General features: G+C 51.8%; 2 protein-coding genes across 2 annotated transcripts; both read right to left on the bottom strand.

Annotated features, from left to right (window-relative positions):
* Window positions 1-3,591: 3,591 nt before the first annotated feature.
* LOC116737806 (IgGFc-binding protein-like) lies at window positions 3,592-8,103 on the bottom strand. The gene is made up of 3 exons (XM_036064229.1): window positions 7,785-8,103; window positions 6,539-7,138; window positions 3,592-4,169 (listed from the first exon to the last, which is right to left on the bottom strand). The coding sequence occupies exons 1-2, from the start codon at window positions 7,858-7,860 to the stop codon at window positions 6,648-6,650; spliced, it is 567 nt and encodes a 188-aa protein (XP_035920122.1). The 5' UTR covers window positions 7,861-8,103; the 3' UTR covers window positions 3,592-4,169; window positions 6,539-6,647.
* A 1,756-nt stretch (window positions 8,104-9,859) lies between these two features.
* On the bottom strand, window positions 9,860-17,274 carry LOC115502129 (IgGFc-binding protein-like). The gene is made up of 4 exons (XM_032591283.1): window positions 17,220-17,274; window positions 15,382-16,725; window positions 11,278-12,224; window positions 9,860-9,913 (listed from the first exon to the last, which is right to left on the bottom strand). The coding sequence occupies exons 1-4, from the start codon at window positions 17,272-17,274 to the stop codon at window positions 9,860-9,862; spliced, it is 2,400 nt and encodes a 799-aa protein (XP_032447174.1).

The following is a 17,274-nucleotide window of genomic DNA, read 5'->3' as shown; positions in this document are numbered from 1 at the left end:
ACATTCCCTCCAAGAACTTTTGAACCTGGAGGCAGAAAGAGAGAGACACTGACACCAAAATGATAAATTGAGGTGGGGCCAAGAGTCCATGAGGATCATGGAGGATACACGTGGACATAGAAACGTGAAGTTGATGAGAACCTGTTAAGTGAACAAATATTCAGATGCCAGCTAAGTCATTTTCTAGGTAGGTGATACTGAGCAAGTTCCTTAACCACCTATGCCTTGGTTTCCCTCATCCATAAAATGTACTTGCCTGATGGGGCTGTTGGGAGAATTGAGGGCTTAGCACCGAACGTGTATTCAGTAAGGTCAGCTGTTCTTTTCATGTTATTACTGGAACTATTTTTACATTATTGTTGGAGAGACACTATAGCATAGGGGTTGAGAGAGAGAGGATTCTGGAGCCAGGTGGAAAGGCCAGTTCTGCCCCCTACTGGCTGTGAGATCTGGGGGGATTCTCTGTGCCTCAGTGTCCTCAACTACAGGAGGCAGACGATTATCCCATCTCCTAGAACAGTTCTAAGATGGAGTGGGCTGACTTCAAGCACGCAATACAGGTTCTCAGATCTAGTCTTGCATCCGGGTCTCCTGGAGGGCTTGTTAAAACCAGGTTGGTGGCTCCCACTCCAGAGTTTCTGATTAAGTTCTGGGGCAGGGCAAGACTTTGCATTGTAACAAGCCCTGGTATTGCATTGTAAACAAGCTGATGCTGCTGGTCCAGGGACTAGGATTTTAACGCAGCACCTGATATTGAATGAGTGCTCTGTAAACGTTACCTAAGGGATAAATCAAATCTGTTTTTCCCAACCACAGTGTGCCTGGGACTTCTGTCCTGTTTGGTGCTGTGTCCTTAAAATAGGCCGACACATAGTAGGTCCTCAACTAACACCTGCGTTATGACTGAAGACCAGACCAGTCCTCCCGCTTCGGGACCCCACCCCGCGGGGGCGCTCGTAAAGCCTCTGGCAGGGGACATACGGCAAAGGCTGGGAGCCCTCCAGGGCCGCATATCCGCGCCAGCCGTCTGGCAGGCAGCCACGTAGGCTTGCAGGGCAGGCACAGAGCACTTTGTGGGTTCCCGCGGGCGCGGCCCACGTCCGGCCACGCAGGCCTGGTAGAAGGGCTCCGGCGGCAGGAATGCGTGGCAGGGTGCCATGGGGCCGCTGGACTCGCGCAGGAGGTCGCAAGCGCCACGCCCACGCTGCACCCGCGTCCTCGGTGGCCGGGAGGCAGCCCGAACCCGGCAGGGACGCGGCGCGGCGCAGGGCCCGGGCCTTGGCAGCTGCAGGTCATCCGTCGCGTTGCCGTGTTGAAGTTGCCGCAGAGGCCGCGTGTGAGGCCGCGGTAGGCCGCAGGCAGCTCCACGCTCAGGTGGCAGCAGAGCCGAAAAGCAGGCGCGGGCCTCCACGCACCGCGAGCACCACAGATGCGCCGCGCGCGAGAGGCGCGCACCCTGCCCCCGCTCAGCGCGAAAGGCAGGCAGCGCCGCACGCCGTCCACCTGCGGGCAGGGGTGGGCAGCCTAGAGTCAGGGGGGAGGTCCGGGTCCGGAAGAACTGGGAGAAGACAGTGGGGAGGAGTAGTGGCGGACAGTTGGGTGCGCCAGAACAGGGGAAGAGTGGGCAGGGACTGCTGGAGTGTGAAGAAGGACATGGGGTGAAGGAGAGGGGTCAAGGGGCAGGGCGTTCAAGGCAGTGCTTGGGTGTGGGTATAGTGGGAAGGTGTGGGGGAACCTGCAGAGGGGAAGGAGAGTGAGGGGAGGGAGAGTGGTGAAGTGGGCCTGGAGTGCAGGGACAGGGGGGAAATTCCTTACTCAGGGACCGAAGAGAGATCTGAGGGCATCTGTGGACCAGGGGGTTGGGGCAGTAGAGCTGGGGAAGAAGAGGGAGGGGATGTGGGGACAGGAGGAGGAGGAGAGAGGAAGAGGGACCACTTTGGAGAGAAAAAGAGCGGGAAAGCTGGAGAGGAAGGGCAGTGGTGAGGTAGGGGCACCAGAGAGGGGGTTTGGGCAGCCTGGAGCAGGGGTCAGGGAAGGCTAGGTGGGCGTTGGTAAGAGGTAATGGCAGACGTGGAGCCTGAGAGGGCGCATGGAGATCCAGGTGAGGAGGAAAAAAAGGCAGAGAGAGGAGAGATGAAGACTGTGGGGTGGGAGAGAGGGACAGGTGGGGTGTAGGTACGGGTGGCAGACAGAGAAAGAGGCGAGGGAAGATGGAGAGAGACAGCCTGAGCAGCATGGAACAGGGATGTGCAGACCCAGCTACTGAGAGAGGGATTGAAAGGGGAAGGGGCAGAGAGAGGGAGGAAGCAGAGAAGGGAGAAGGAGGAGATTATCGGAAATGAGGTTGTTGGAGAGAGGAGAAAATCGGAAGGCGATACTCAGAGATCCCACCGGGCAGAACAGAGACTGCCAGGCAGCTGAAGGAGGCGGGTGACAGGGCGGGGGCTCACCGTGATGTATCCCCAGTCCTCGCAGTCTAGGCCGAAGCGGTGGCCATGCGCGCCGGAGCAGCACGCGGCAGAGTTTGGGCATCCGTGGACCTGTCTCCAGCACCACCTCGAAGGGCGTCCCACCCCGAAGTCGACCCGTGCCCGTGCCTACCAATGAATAGGTGCAGGCGCCCGGGAGGTGGAAGGTGGTGCCGTCGAAGGTGCGATAATAGAGTCCGGTCTGTGGCAAAGCAGAGGCCTGGGCCGCCCCGGGCTGCGCGGCAGGGTTTGCAGGCCACCCGGCCGCCAGGGTGACAGCGGCAGCAGCGACCGGTCGCGGTGGGAGGGGGCTGGCAGCGGGGCGCCGGGTTCCAAGTAGCGGCCGGCGCTCAGGCAGCCGCACTGAGCAGTGGGCACACAGATAGCGCCACTCAGCACAAAGCCCGCGTCGCATACGCAGCCCTCACTGCCAGTGCCCAGCGCGATCGCAGCCGGGTGGTGGCTCCAGCCCCGCGCAAGTGACAGAACAAGCCGGAGCGCACAGCGTGTAGTGCGAGTGTGCGGGGCACAGCGGGCCTGCGGAACCAGTAGGAATGGAAGGTTACTTTGCGGCCTGTGGCTGTTGGGACTCTCCACTCCCTAACTCTGGGGCTAGGATGGGGTATCTGGGGCCCTGCCGGGGCAAAGCTCTACCTGGGCAGAGCTGCAGGTACCTTCAGATAGCTAAGGATGTGGTGGTTAACCATGCCTCTGATGAGGCATAGCTAATCTGTAGGGCTTGGGACGGATAAGAGCTTAGGGGCTGGACCATGAACAGGTCTGAGTCCCTGAGAGGTAAGAGCTGAAGGGTTGGACCATAATCAGGGGCTGAGAAGCAGGGAAGGATAAGAGCTGGGGGGCTGGACCTTAAATCAGAATACACCTGCCACTTTAGCATGGGCAAAGGTTGAGGGTCTGGTGGGGGAGTGGAGGGATGGCTGAAGGCTGGTGCAGTGGGAAGTACAGGGTCTCAGGGATACATTGTGCAGGGAGGAGCTGGCACTCTGGGATGAGCAACAGCCCAAGGAGCCGCATCTCAGTCAAGAGTGGGGCCAGGTTCCCCAGATGAGCAAAGATAGAGGAGAGACGCTAGACTGATCCCTAGGCACTCACTGCACAGGCTTGAATCCGCCATTGGAAGACTTGGCCACCCAGCAGCTGGCAAGTTTCACAGTAGAGGCTGAGCATGGGGCAGGGTCCGTGCCCAGGCATACATCCACCATGCAATCTTGGACATAGGGGCTTGGTGCCAGCATCTCATGGCACAGCTGGAAGGGCCCCAGAGGGTCCAAAAGGATGTCACAAGGGTGGGCAAAGTGGGTTGGGCTGCTGGTGGTTGGCAGAGTGACACAAGATGGTGGCAGTGGCGGCATCTTGTCAGCAGCATCCAGGCACCCAGTCGAGGAACCCACCAAATATCTATGGCCAAAGGCCCAGGCCATTGCATCCTCAGGCAGCTTGGTGCCCAGCACGATTCCAGGCACCTGGAGGTCATTCATGGGGTCCCCATTACAGTCAGCGCACAGCCCCACCACATGGCCCTTATATGCTTGCTGGAAGATCCAGTACTACGCGGATCCCAGGGGCATAGGTCCACCGCAGGCCAAAGGGACAGCTGACCACAGTGTCCCAGCCATGGCGAAAGATGAGTGTATTGTTGCTCAGAGCCTGGAATGGTAGATTCTGCCAGTCACCATTCACCTGTGCAAAGAGGATATGTCAAGGTGGGGCTCTAGGGACCCCGTATCATTACCAAGGATGCCAGTGTCCCTAGGTAAGGGTATAAGAGCAGGGCCCCCAGAAGGTCTTTTTGAAGGACTGTCTACAATGACCACCCCCAACCCAACAAATAAAAGCTTGGGGTGCTGTCCACAATACTGATACTTTTTCCAACAAATACTTGGATGGTGAGAACTGTGGATTCTGGGGTTTGGGGCTATAGTATTCCTGGATCAGATTTGGGGAGATGAAAGCCACAGCTTCTGGAAGTGACACATGTGCAGTGTCTGGCACATGTCTGGTCAATAAATATTTGTTGAGCTAATGCATGGATGAGTGAATGAGGCTCATAGGTCAAGTTAGGCTGTAGAGTCCTAGGGATGCTGGGATTTCTAGGTATGGCAGGGGCTTCAGGATACTAGCAAATGGTTCAGGGAAGGGAGGTCTGTCATAGCATATATAAATGTTGAGGCTGCTGTGCATGGTAACCATATTTGCCTACAGCATCTGGGGCTGGGGGTACAAGAATTTGGGATGAGGGTTTGTAAGCTTTGGAGGTTGGGGATTTGGAATTCCTGATTGGGTTTAGGGGGTGCCCGGGACTGGGGCTAGAGTGGGTCTAAAGTTCAGGTAACACATGTAACTTAGAATAGTGCCTGGAACACAGTAGGTATTCAGTAAGTGACTGTTAAATGAATGAATGACTGACTGAATGAATGAATGAAGAATAAATGGGATTCTGGGTCAGGACCTTGAGTTTCAAGATCCCAGAATCAGGACTGAAAGCTCTGATGTACTGACTGGGGCTCACAATGAAGGTTCCAGAATTCTTGAGTCAAGGCTAGGAGTTTTTGTTCCAAGACAATCCAGGCCAGGAGTATTTGTCTCAAACACTTAGGTTGAACTATATGAAATAGCCGCATTTGTAGGAAAAAACACCAAATATTGGCAGCTTCGTGTCCAATTTTCATAACTACATGTGCAGGACAGTGACGTTTGGTAGTTAAGTGTCCTTTGACTTCGGAGCCATGTCGCCTGGGCTCAAATCTTGGCTTCTGGTTTGTTTAACTGTCTCACTTTGGCAATTTGTTTAACTTCTCTGTAAAATGAGGAGAAATAATAATATGCACTGGAAAGAATTGTTGTAAGGATCAAGTAAGGATTTGTAATTGTGCCTGGCACGTGTTGGGGTAGGCCGTGTTCCTTGGGAAGGCAAGAGAGGTCTTAGGTTCTGGGATTAAGGTCCCTTGGGGCCACCCATAAAGCCGTAGTCAGGGCTAGGCCCCTGGTCCCAAGAAAAGCATAAAACCTGGTCCTCACTCACATGCATTCAGGGGCCAGGCAAATAACTAAATGAGTAAAGTGGAGAGGGTGGGATGTGCTGGGGACTGTGACAAACTAGAGAGAAAGTATGTGCCCCTCGCTAGAGAGGGAAGTCCCAAACATACGTGGCCATGAGAATAGGTGACTAGTTGCCAGGGCTTCTAGTTTCTCAAGAGATACCATAAGTCCAGCCTTCTTTATTTAAAAATGGTAATTCAGTAAGAAATTTAAAATATGGCCAAGGCAAACTGCAGAGAGAAAGTTACTGACAGCCTCTGGGTTCTGTCCTCTGTGGTCGGTGAATACTCACCCCCACAGCCCCACAGCTCCTCTCCCAGTGTCCCTATCTTTATTTGTCTTTCCTACCTTGATGAGAAAATTTGTCATGTTGAAGTGGTGTCAGAGTCATTGGGAACTTGGAATTACATTTCACAAATGAGTAGTTGAGGTCATGTATTTTTTTGATGATTTAGAGACAGCATAAGAGACCCTGGAGCCCAAAATGTCAAGGTTTAAATACTAACTCTCGTATTTATAAGCTGTGTGACCTTGGGCCCATGGCCTCACCTCTCTGGGGCAGTTTCTTCATCTGGAAAATGGTAATGCCTATTGTATCTACCTTAAAAGGACTCTTGTGCATTATGTGTTATTTCATTGGCACCTAGCGCGTGTGCCTCCCGAGTGGCCTTTCCCACAGCACCAAAACTTCTTTTCCTGGGGAAATTATGGAGGACTGGGAAAGGGGGTTCTGGACTGATGGTTTGCTCCTAAAGTGTTAAGGCTTGAGTTCTAATTTGGGGGTTAGTTTTGGGGGGGTTAAAGTTAGGTGACTGGGTCAGAGATCATGGGGCAAGAGGGAGGAGGTGCAAGATACTGGATTTAAGGTCCAATGTCACAGGACAAAAACTCAAGGTATGACCCTAGGGTGAGGTTAGGGGGATCTTGGGATCAGGTTTGGGAGTCTTGAGATGAGGACTCTGGGTCAGAGGACATAAGGTGAATGTGTGGGCAGGGCTGGGTTTTCTCACCAGGACACGACCGGGTTCCTTGGGGTCCAGCCTCAGATGGAATCCAGACACGTGTACTTCAAGGCTATTCGGGACGCCATCAGGACTGGTGCCCAGGAGCACACGGAAGTCAGCGAGCTCCTGTGGCGCTGAAGAACTGAGGCCGCTCAGCAGGTACACGCAAGAGCCAGGGAAGCTGAAAACGGCGCCCATCAAAGGTGATGTAGTGCCTCTGCCAGCCACCCACGCATGTGGCCATGCTCGAGGGCACACACGTGCGCAGGTTGTGTGACAGAACGCAGCGCTCATGCGGCCTGCACCCCGTCTCAGTGCAGATCACGCTCCCTCCTAAGGCTGGGCAGAGGCAGCGGCGGCGAGTGCAGCCCACACCCTCCCATAAAGCCTCGCCTGGTGCCAGCAGACGTCCCTGGTGCACGCAGCCACCAGCCACCAGGCCCTGGGCGCCGGAGGACACAGGCTGGCCGCTGCGAACATAGCCAGGATTGCAGGTGCACGTCTCCCCGCAGGGCAGCGGGCAGGATGCTCCCAAGGGCCCCAAGCATGTCTCTGGGCAGGAGGAGCCACATAACTCATAATGGCTGTTTTGGGGGCACTCGATAGCTGGGGGGAGAAGGGGAGAAAGATGGAGGGGGAAGGAGTGTTTACATCAGGACCTCCCAGTCTGGTTCCAGAGACCTAAGTATTTAGCCATCCCTAGAATGGAGATGTTCCTGCCTTCATTTCCAAGAGTCGTGCCCAGGATCCTGGGGGTCCTCATCCCCTAGAATGGAGGCTTTCCAGCAATCTCCATCTCACAGAGTAAAGAAGTTTCTATCATCAGAAACCAGAAGTCCTCTTTCAGAACCTTAAAATCTGGCCCTGGGACACAGAACTCTCACCCCAGACCCTGGAGTCCTCCTTACCTAGAGGACTTTTCCATACACCAAATCCAGGAATCTTGCCTTTTAGAATTAACTAATTCTGGGTCCCAGGGCCTGGAAGCCTTCACCCTCAGGACCCAAAGAATCCTGACCCCAAGACCTAGGGGTTCCAGCCCCCAGAAACAAGAAATCCCACCACTGGGTGGAGGAGTCTCCATCCCCAGACCCAAGGAACCCTGCCTCCTGAGCCCCTGCGGTCCCATCCCAGGGACCCTGCAGCCTTGTCCTAGGAATCTACTCCTGCCAGCATCAGGGAGTGCCACCCCTAAGTCCCAGAATCCCCTTCCCTAGTAGCCCATAGCCTTTTGCATCTAAGGGTCACTCACGGCAGCCAGTCTGGGATCTCCAGGAGTTGATGCTGACACCTAGGCGCTGACACGCATGTGCGTAGACCTGGAGCATCAAGCAAAGAGTAGGTCGGTTGTTGGAGAAGGGGCAGATCCAAGCACTGCAGCTGATCTCGAAGGGTGCAGGCCTCAGCACATGGTGGCAATGGCTAAAGGGCCCGTTCAGAGCTGTCAGGATGGCACAGGGCTCCGGGGTCTTCGGTGGGGACGATGGCTTGGTGCAGGGAGCAGCCCAGAGGGAGTGGCACGGGTCATCAGGCGGCTGCAGGGTCCAAGTGCGCAAGAAGGCGCGCAGGTCTGGACCGCCCACATCATCGATGGGTCACTGTTGAAGTGCCGCACAAGCCCACCACGTGTGCACGGTAGCCGTCGGTTACTTGCAGAGACAGGGCGTGCTGCCAGTCGTACACTAGGCGCAGTGCGGGTGCTCTTGCTCCAGACCTGCCTCTGCCCATAGTTCTGAGCTACGGAAATACAACCGCAGCCTCCCGGGAGCAGCGTCACTGGCAGCCTAAGCCGCTGCTGGTTCACCTGCAGGGTGACCCAAGAGCAGGAATCACCAGAGAAAGGGTACATTCCTAAGCATTTAAGGTGGGGTGAGGGATGAAAGCTGAGGGGGTTGGGTGTTGGGATACCGAGGGAGTGGGGGTCTGGGAGCTGTAAGGAGGAAATGAGTTAACATATGAAAAGAACTTGGAACAGAGTCCACCTCATGGTTAAGTGTCATATGAGGAGGATTTGCTATGTTTGATGTCCCCTAACCCTGGCATCTGGAACCTCCAAATTCTGTGAGCTTTGGACATATCCTAGGACCACATGCAGCCACTGGCATGTCTGCAATTTCTCCTCAGGGAACGTTTGGAGGCATTGTTCTTAGGCTTTGTTCTGGCTGGAATGTCACTCGATGCACTAACCAGGAGTCTTGTTTCCAAGACCTCGTGCAAAACTCAGAAGCCTTCCTTTCAGGAATCTTGATAAGTAATTCCACTTCAGTTAATAGGAGAGCCTTCATCCAGGACCCCAGTGTCTTTCCCCCAATTACCAAGAGCCTTCACCGAGAGCTTCCAGGTCATGTGGACTGGACCTTCCATTTTTTGTGTCAGTTCACCAAGAAGGTTACCAACCCACCTTTTACTCTCATTCACTGCCTCCACCCTGGTCCAACCATCATCTACCTGGACAATTTCAGCAACCTCCTCACTGGTCTCTCAGTGCATCCTGAACAAGCCCCATAGTCTGGTCTCCACAAGGAAGCCACAGGGATCCTGTTAACACCCAAGTGGTATCTCATCCCTCCTCAGCACACAACCTTCCCTTGGCTTCCACCTTACACAGAATAAAAGACAAAGCTGTTGCAATCTGCCCCCCATGGTCTCTCGCTCTCCTCTGTACCACAATCCCTCCCTCTGCTTCAGCCTGGACTTCTTGCTGCTCCTCTAACGTGCCTGTCAGATTCTCACCTTAGGCATTTGCTGTTCCCTCTGCCTAGAATTCTCTCAGATACACACATGGCTCTCTCCCTCACCTCTTTAAGACTTGGCTCAAGTTTCATCTTCTCAGGGAGGCCCTCCTACTTAAGACTATACTCTCAGACATCCTGATGCCACTTTTCTGCTCCATGTTTTCCTCCTTAGCATGTACCACCTGCTAAAATACTACATAATTAACTTATATTTATTACTGGTATCTCTCTGCTAGAATATAAGTACCATGAGAACAAGGATTTTTGTCTGTCTTGGTCACTGATATGTCCTCAGTGCCTTAAACAAGGTCTGGTACATAATAATAAAACGTTCCAGGGTGCCAGGGTGACTCAGTCCATTAAGTGTCTAATTCTTGATTTTGGCTCAGGTTGTGATCTCATGTTTCATGATGAGCCCTGTGTTGGGCTCTGCGCTGACAACACAGAGACTGCTTAGGATTCTCTCTCTCTGCCCCTCCCCTGCATGTGATCTCTCTCTCTCTCTCTCTCTCAAAATAAATAAATAAACATTAAAAAAATTCCTTAGTTGATGAAGAAACTCAGGAGTGTCAGGTACTTGGGAGATGGGGGCTTATTTGATGACAGTGTAAATCTGAGGTCCTGAGAATTTGAAGGTACTGGATACCTGGGTTGGGGTGCTGGATTCTGGAGAGCCATAAGAGCACTTGGGGAACTCCTGACTCCTGAGTGACAGGGTGGGCTCCCAAGTGGCATGTGGAGGGGAGTATGGAGCATCATGGCTCATGCATTAGGTCTTAGCATCATATACTTCTGAGCTTTCCATACCTATTTTTTTTAACGTTTTTAAAAAAGATTTGTTTATTTATTTATTTATTTATTTATTTATTTATTTATTTATTTATTTTTGAAAGAGAGAGAGAAAGCATGAGTGGAGGAGGGACAGAGAGAGAGAGGGAGAGAGCCTCCCAAACAGCAGGCTCCACACTATCAGTACAGAGCCTGATGTGGGGCTCGAACCCACAAACTGTGAGATCATGACCTGAGCCAAAGTCAGACACTCGACAAACCAACCGACCGAGCCATCCAGGCGCCCCACATTAGCCTATTTGATCCATACCACAGTCTGATGACTTAGGTCTTTGTATCATCCTGATTTCACAGATGAAGAAACTAAGGCTCAGAGAGGTTAAATAACTTGCCTAAGGTCATACAGATAACAGGTGGTCAACCTGGGATTTGAACTCAGGCCATCAGGTTTCTAGATCACATTCTTTCTAACATGGTACTGAGGAGTGACTCAGTATGTCCATAACCTCATAGGTTTGCTCTCTCTAGCAATCCTGATTAAATGTAGTCTAGTCTCCACAACCTTCCAATCAGAACAATGCCTTCAAACCTTTCCCGAGGAGAAACTGTGGACATGCCAGTGTCCATACCTGCATGTGGTCCTAGGATATGACCAAAGCCCAGGGGATTTAGAGGTTCCAGTTGTCAGTGTCAGGAGACAATAAACATAGCAAACCCACCTCATATGACACTTACCATGAGGTAGACTCTGTTCCAAGTGCCTTTCATATGTTAACTTATTCTTGCTTCATAGGAACCTGTTAAGGTAGGGCTAGAGATCCATTAGCCCTTATCCACAATCCCCAAATGCAAAAGCGGCCTGAAGACTGAAAGATGTTTCGTGTGTTTGATGTTAAAATGTAATTGGCACCAAAAGCTCACCTGAACTCATGACATGGCCGCTTATGGTCTTAATTTATCCCAGTTAGTGTGAATATTCGGATATTTCACTGCAGAGATACTAATGTTTGTAATTATGTGACATCCATTGGGATTATCGTATAACATATGGCATTTGCACGGTATGACCATTTGAAATTTCAAAATCTGAAATGCACCTGGCCCCAAGCCTTTTGGATAAAGGACTGTGGACCTATATAATTGCCTCCACTGTAGAGTTGACAAAAATGAGGGACAGACAAGGATACGGTTTCCCAGGATCCCACACGTAATTATTCTTACCCGGACAAAGCCGAAGTCATGTTTGACAGCAGTGATGGTGATGCCAAAAGCACGCATTGTGACAAAGCGCACGGGCTGCCTCCCTCCAGAGCAGGCGATCCACAGCTGGAAGGCAGGAAGGCCACTGGGTAGGGCCTGAGGGCAATGGCTCAGGATGTAGGTACATCCCCCAGGCACAGGGAAAGAGTAGCCATCAAAAGTGTAGATGTATGGTAGCCCGGAAGCCCAGCAGGTACCCCCTGGGATGCCCCCCTGCCTCTTACTAGAGACACCCACTGTCTCTGATTTGGCCTGAGACGCCATTTTGGACCCAGACACAGTTTCAAGTTCCTGTTTTGCCATAGTCACAGCCTCTAAGCCTGGTTCAGTCCCTGCCACCACCTTGAGCCCCAACTTGGCCACTGAGACAGTTTCTGACCTAGACCCAGACACTATCTTGGGTTTGGACTCTGGTTCAGCTATGGGCATTGGCAGGGGGAAAGGTACAGGTGCCGATAAAGCCACAGTCAGGGTTTCGGGAATTGGTTCTTTTACAGACAGAAGTCCAGGTTCTGGTTCAACCAAAGCTATAGATTCAGGCTGAGGTTCATTCAAAGCCTCTTGTGCAAACCCTGGATAAGCCATGGTCACTGCTACAAGTCCTGGTTCTGCTTCAGGTGTGCTTTCTGATCCTGGTTTGGCCACTGCCATGGTTTTAGAGCTGGAGATGGACGCTGTTTCGAGGTCCTTCAGAGATATTGTCTTGGAACTGAACACGATGTCAGACCCAAATGTGGTCTTCGTGCTGGCCACACACTCAGGTTTGTGCTTTACAAGATGACATGTGGTCCCATCGGAGCATGCGTGGTCCTTACAGGATCCTGGGAACCGGAGTGGCATCATCAGGGAAGACTCTATGAGGGGATAGGATTCTGTGGGAAGGTTCAGATCTTCTTCACTCAGAATATCTGGGGATGAGATGATATGAAATGATGCAACAGAACTGGATCCTGGCATTTAGCCTCATCCCTTTCCTGCCTCTATGCTCTAGGCCTCCAGGGTTCCTGGAATTGGAGACTCAACATTCATAAGCTATCAGGGTTCCAAATCTAAAATGAAGTGGGCCTATATCAGCAGAAAGAGAAGGGTGGGGCGGAAGGACAATACAGAAATGGCCAACACAACATGGGTACAGAACAGAGCTGTGATGAGCTGGAGAGCACACACTCCCTCTAAAGACACCACATTAATTATTTAAAAGTCTATGTGCCAGTAAATCTAAACATATCTGTGGGTCGATTTTGGCCAGTGAGGACTTCCAGCCTGCCACGCCTAGCAGCCTTAAGAATTGTGTGTGTGTGTACAGCGAAGGAAACAACCAGCAAAACTAAAAGGCAACCGACAGAATGGGAGAAGATATTTGCAAATGACATATCAGATAAAGGGTTAGTATCCAGAATCTATAAAGAACTTATCAAACTGAACACCCAAAACACAAATAACCCAGTAAAGAAATGGGCAAAAGACATGAATAAACACTTCTCCAAAGAAGACATCCAGATGGCCAACCGACACATGAAAAATGCTCAACATCACTCATTATCAGGAAAATACAAATCAAAAATCACAATGAGCTATCACCTCACACCTGTCAGAATGGCTCACATTAACAACTCAGGCAACAACAGATGTTGGGGAGGATGCGGAGAAAAGAGGATCTCTTTTGCACTGCCGGTGGGAATACAAACTGGTGCAGCCACTCTGGAAAACAGTATGGAAATTTCTCAAAAAATTAAAAATAGAGGGGTGCCTGGGTGTCTCAGTTGGTTAAGCATCTGACTTCAGCTCAGGTCATGATCTCACGGTTCATGGGTTTGAGCCCCACATCAGGCTCTGTGCTGACAGCTCAGAGCCTGGAGCCTGCTTTGGTTTCTGTGTCCCGCCCTCTCTCTACCCCTCCCTTGCTTATGCTCTGTCTCTCTCTCAAATATAAACATTAAAAAAATAAGTCATTAAAAAATTAAAAATAGAACTAACCCTACAACCCAGCAATTGTACTACTAGGTATTTATCCAAGGGATACAGGTATGCTGTTTCAAAGTATGGAAAGAGCCCAAATGTCCATTGATGGATGAATGGATAAAGAAGATGTGGTGTATATATACACAATGGAGTATTGCTCGGCAATCAAAAAGAATGAAATCTTGCCATTTGCAACCATGTGGATGGAACTAAAGAGTATTATGCTAAGCGAAGTTAGTCAGAGAAAGACAAATATCATATGACTTCACTCATATGAAGACTTCAAGATACAAAACAGATGAACATAAGGGAAGGGAAGCAAAAATAATACAAAAACAGGGAGGGGAACAAAACATAAGAAACTCTTAAATACAGAGAACAAACAGAGGGTTACTGGAGGGGTTGTGGGAGGGGGGAATGGGCTAAATGGGTAAGGGGCATTAAGGAATTTACTCCTGAAATCATTGTTGCAGTATATGCTAACTAACTTGGATGTAAATTAAAAAAATAAATTAAATAAAAAAATTAAAAACCTATTCATTTAAACAACAACAACAAAAGAATTGTGTGTGTGTGTGTGTGTGCGCGCGCGCGCGCGCGTGCGCATATGTGCTCTGTGAGGATATAGTCACTCCATCACCCTATTTCCCAGGAAGGGAGTTATTTTTTCATAGCTATTGATGCATGAAGCTAGATATATACAAAGTGAACTTTTAAGAAATAACTTTGTTCTGAGGGGTTTGCATATTTCCCATTCAAACGGAATACAGTGTTTTGGAATGGATTAGAATATGGACTAAAGTAACAGCTCCCTAGGGTAGGAATATTTCTACGTTGTACACTGTTGCATCTCCAGCGCCTAGAACAGGTCTAGCCTAAAGTAAATCTTAAAAAAAATGTGGAAAATTAATAATAGCAAACATTTATGCATGCCAGGCACTCTTCTATTGACTCATTAAAAAATAATTTTTTTTAACACTTACTCATTTTTGACAGGGACAGAGCATGAACAGGGAGGGGCAGAGAGAGAGGGAGACACAGAATCCAAAACAGGCCCCAGGCTCTGCGCTGTCAGCACAGAGCCCATCGTGGGGCTGGAACTGCGAGATCATGACCCGAGCCGTGAGGTCATGACCTGAGCCAAAGTAGATCGCTCAACTGACTGAGCCACCCAGGCACCCCAATTAACTCATTTTTTTTAATGCCACAACAACCTTATGAAGGTGTTGATATTATTATCCACAGTTAATAGAGGAGAAAGTTGAGGTTCAGAGAGGTGACCTGACTTGCCCAAGATCACACAGCTTGTAGTAGGATTTGAATCCAGACCTTTTGGCTCCAAAATCCAACGCTGGGCCAATTTTAATAAGTGATTTGAAGTCCACATTTTCATTTCTAAGAAACTCCAGTCTCTCTCTGACTATCCTCTCTCTTTTCTCTCACCTCCCTGGTCCCCCACTGTTTTTCCAGACTGGGAGAGATTGAGGGGGGAGCTCCCTAATTCCAGGGAGCAAAAATTCATCAGACCGTATACTTAAAATTGTACAATTAATTGTGTATCTTAGAACCTACTTAAAATAAAAAAGCATTGAACTCAAGGAACTAATGGGTGGCAGAGGAAAAGAATAAGTAAGTATATGGAAAGTGATATGACTTGTGAAAGAAATCAGGGAACGGCTAGAGTTTGTAAGGGATGAGAAATTACGATTTTAAATTGAGCAATTTGAGCTCAATAAGAAGGTGGCATTTGAGCAAAGACCTGAAGGAGGTGAGGGAACTATCATAAAGACATCATGGGGACAGTCAGTGTAGAGGCCCTGGAGGAGGGAGAAGAAAGTAAGGTGGCTAGTATGGCTGGAATGGAGTGAGGGAAGGGCAAGAGTGAGAAGAGATGAGATCAGAAAGGTAATGTATGGGACCACATAAAACACTGTAAGGACTTTGCTTTTGCTGGGTATAATAATAATTGCGTGGAAAGATTCTGAGTAGAGGAGGGAGTGATTTGCATTTAAAACCTGCCTCTCTGGCTGCTATGTCAGCAATTGAAGGTAGTGTTATGATTTTCTCCGCCCCTGATATCTTGGAATCCCATCGTCTGCTCACCTTCCGATTGTCTTGGGCGCGAGCGCTGCTCACTCACGCTTGGCTGCCGCGAGGCTTGGGTCCCGAAGCCAGCGCCCGGGGCGGTGCCGAAGCTAAGCACGCCCACGGGCGTCCCGCGAGTCTCCAGGAAGTGCACTACTCCTTGCCCAAGCCCATATGCCACCTCAGTCCAGGCGAAACCCTGAGTGGGGGCCTGACTTTGACCAGAATGCTGCCCGTGCGGCGGCTCGGGGCCGCCGGGGATGAGGCGCCAGTGCAGGTTGGGCAGCGGCTGCCGATCTAGGAGCACCAGGGTGGGCTCACGCGCCACGAGCACCGCCACGTTGGAAAAGCCCGGCTGCGCGGTGAGCGCGAAGCTGCGGCTGAACGCGTCCACCGGGGGCAAGAGAGCGAAAAAGGGATTGTATGCGACGCCCCCGCGGGCCGCAGCCGCAGCCAGGAAAAGCACCTGCAGGCGGGCGGAGGAGCGCAGCACCAGGGGGCGCACTGGGTCCACCGCGAAGTGCAGCACGGCTCCAAGGCCCAGAGCCCGCGCCCCTTTGGCACCGCCCCCCCAGAAGTTCAGGCTGCCCAAACTGTCAGCAGCCACGTACACATGATCTCTGGGTCCCGGAGCCGCGGGCGCGAACGGGGGCACGGCGTAGACGCGGCCCCAGTAATCCTGGGGCAGCAGTTGTTCGGACACGTGGCCACAGGCCTTATCTCTCGCTTGCAGGCAACTGTGGCCAGCCAGCAGCGCGACGGGATGAGTGGCCACGACGCGGGTGCCTGACAGATCACCTGCGCTCTGCACCTGCAGCGCCTGGAAGGGCTCAAGATGTACGAGGAGGGGCCGGCTGGCAGCATGCTCGACGCCATCCAGCAGGATGGGCACGGGAGGCGTGAGGCGCAGGCGCGTGGGCCTAGCGCCGGCTACCACCGCAAACTCCTTGTGCCGGTCGTGGGGCTGCAGCGACGGCGTCACCACCACGTAGCGAGTACCCAGCAGGCGGCGCGGAAGCGCTAGTGCCGTGTCTAGGGATGCGCGTCCACGTGCGTTCACCACTGTCACTCCCACCGGCCGCGACGCTGCTAAGCGCACCGCTCCGCCCGCTTCCCGCCGCGAGCCCTGCAGTTCCACGGCGCCGGGCAGCCGCACCAATGCAGTGATGCCTGGCAGCAGGCTCAGCGCGCGCCGAAAGGGCGGTCCCCCCACCGGATACGCCCTCACTTGCACAGCCGTCGGGGGCCCCTTCGGGGGTGGCGACACGTACAGCCGGAAGTTGGGCTTGTCGGCGCCCCCATTCTCCAAGAAAGCCGTGATGAAGTAACGGCCCTGGAAATCCACAACTGCAGCCGTTGGGCCTGAGAGTAAAGGAGGGAGACAGCACAATCTGTTGGATTTGGCCGCCAAATACATCAGGTTCTAATCCTGACTGCCACTCACTAGCCATGTCAACTTGGGCAAGGTACCTGACCTCTTTGGGCCTTAGTTTCTTCATTGTAAAAGGAGGTCTTGGCAGAGCTATGAAAATATTAGATGAGATAATATACTTAAAGGCCATGGAACAATATCCGGTAAATATTAACTTAAAGTAATGTTGCTTCCTTTGAACCATCTGTCGCAGAAAGGCCTGCTCAGCCCCCTTCCCACAACTGGTTCGGCCAATTCCCTGCCACAGAGTCTACCGAAATAGTCCCTGGTTTCAGCTGGCCAGGGCCCATGAAGCTCCACCGTGGTCAATTTTCTGTTAACAGAACCATGTCAGGCAGCCCCAAACCCCAGCCAGCACAGCCAGTCCCCTGCTGCAGATCCAGACCAGCTCACCAGTTTTCTGCATCCCTCATGGATCACTTACCCCACAGGAAACCCAGGGCACCAAGGCACAGAAGGGCAGGTGTGAGGGCATCCAT

Source organism: Lynx canadensis, chromosome E2 (genome assembly GCF_007474595.2).
Source record: "Lynx canadensis isolate LIC74 chromosome E2, mLynCan4.pri.v2, whole genome shotgun sequence".
NCBI classification, from domain to species: domain Eukaryota; kingdom Metazoa; phylum Chordata; class Mammalia; order Carnivora; family Felidae; genus Lynx; species Lynx canadensis.
This window is presented reverse-complemented; position numbering and strand designations above follow the sequence as displayed.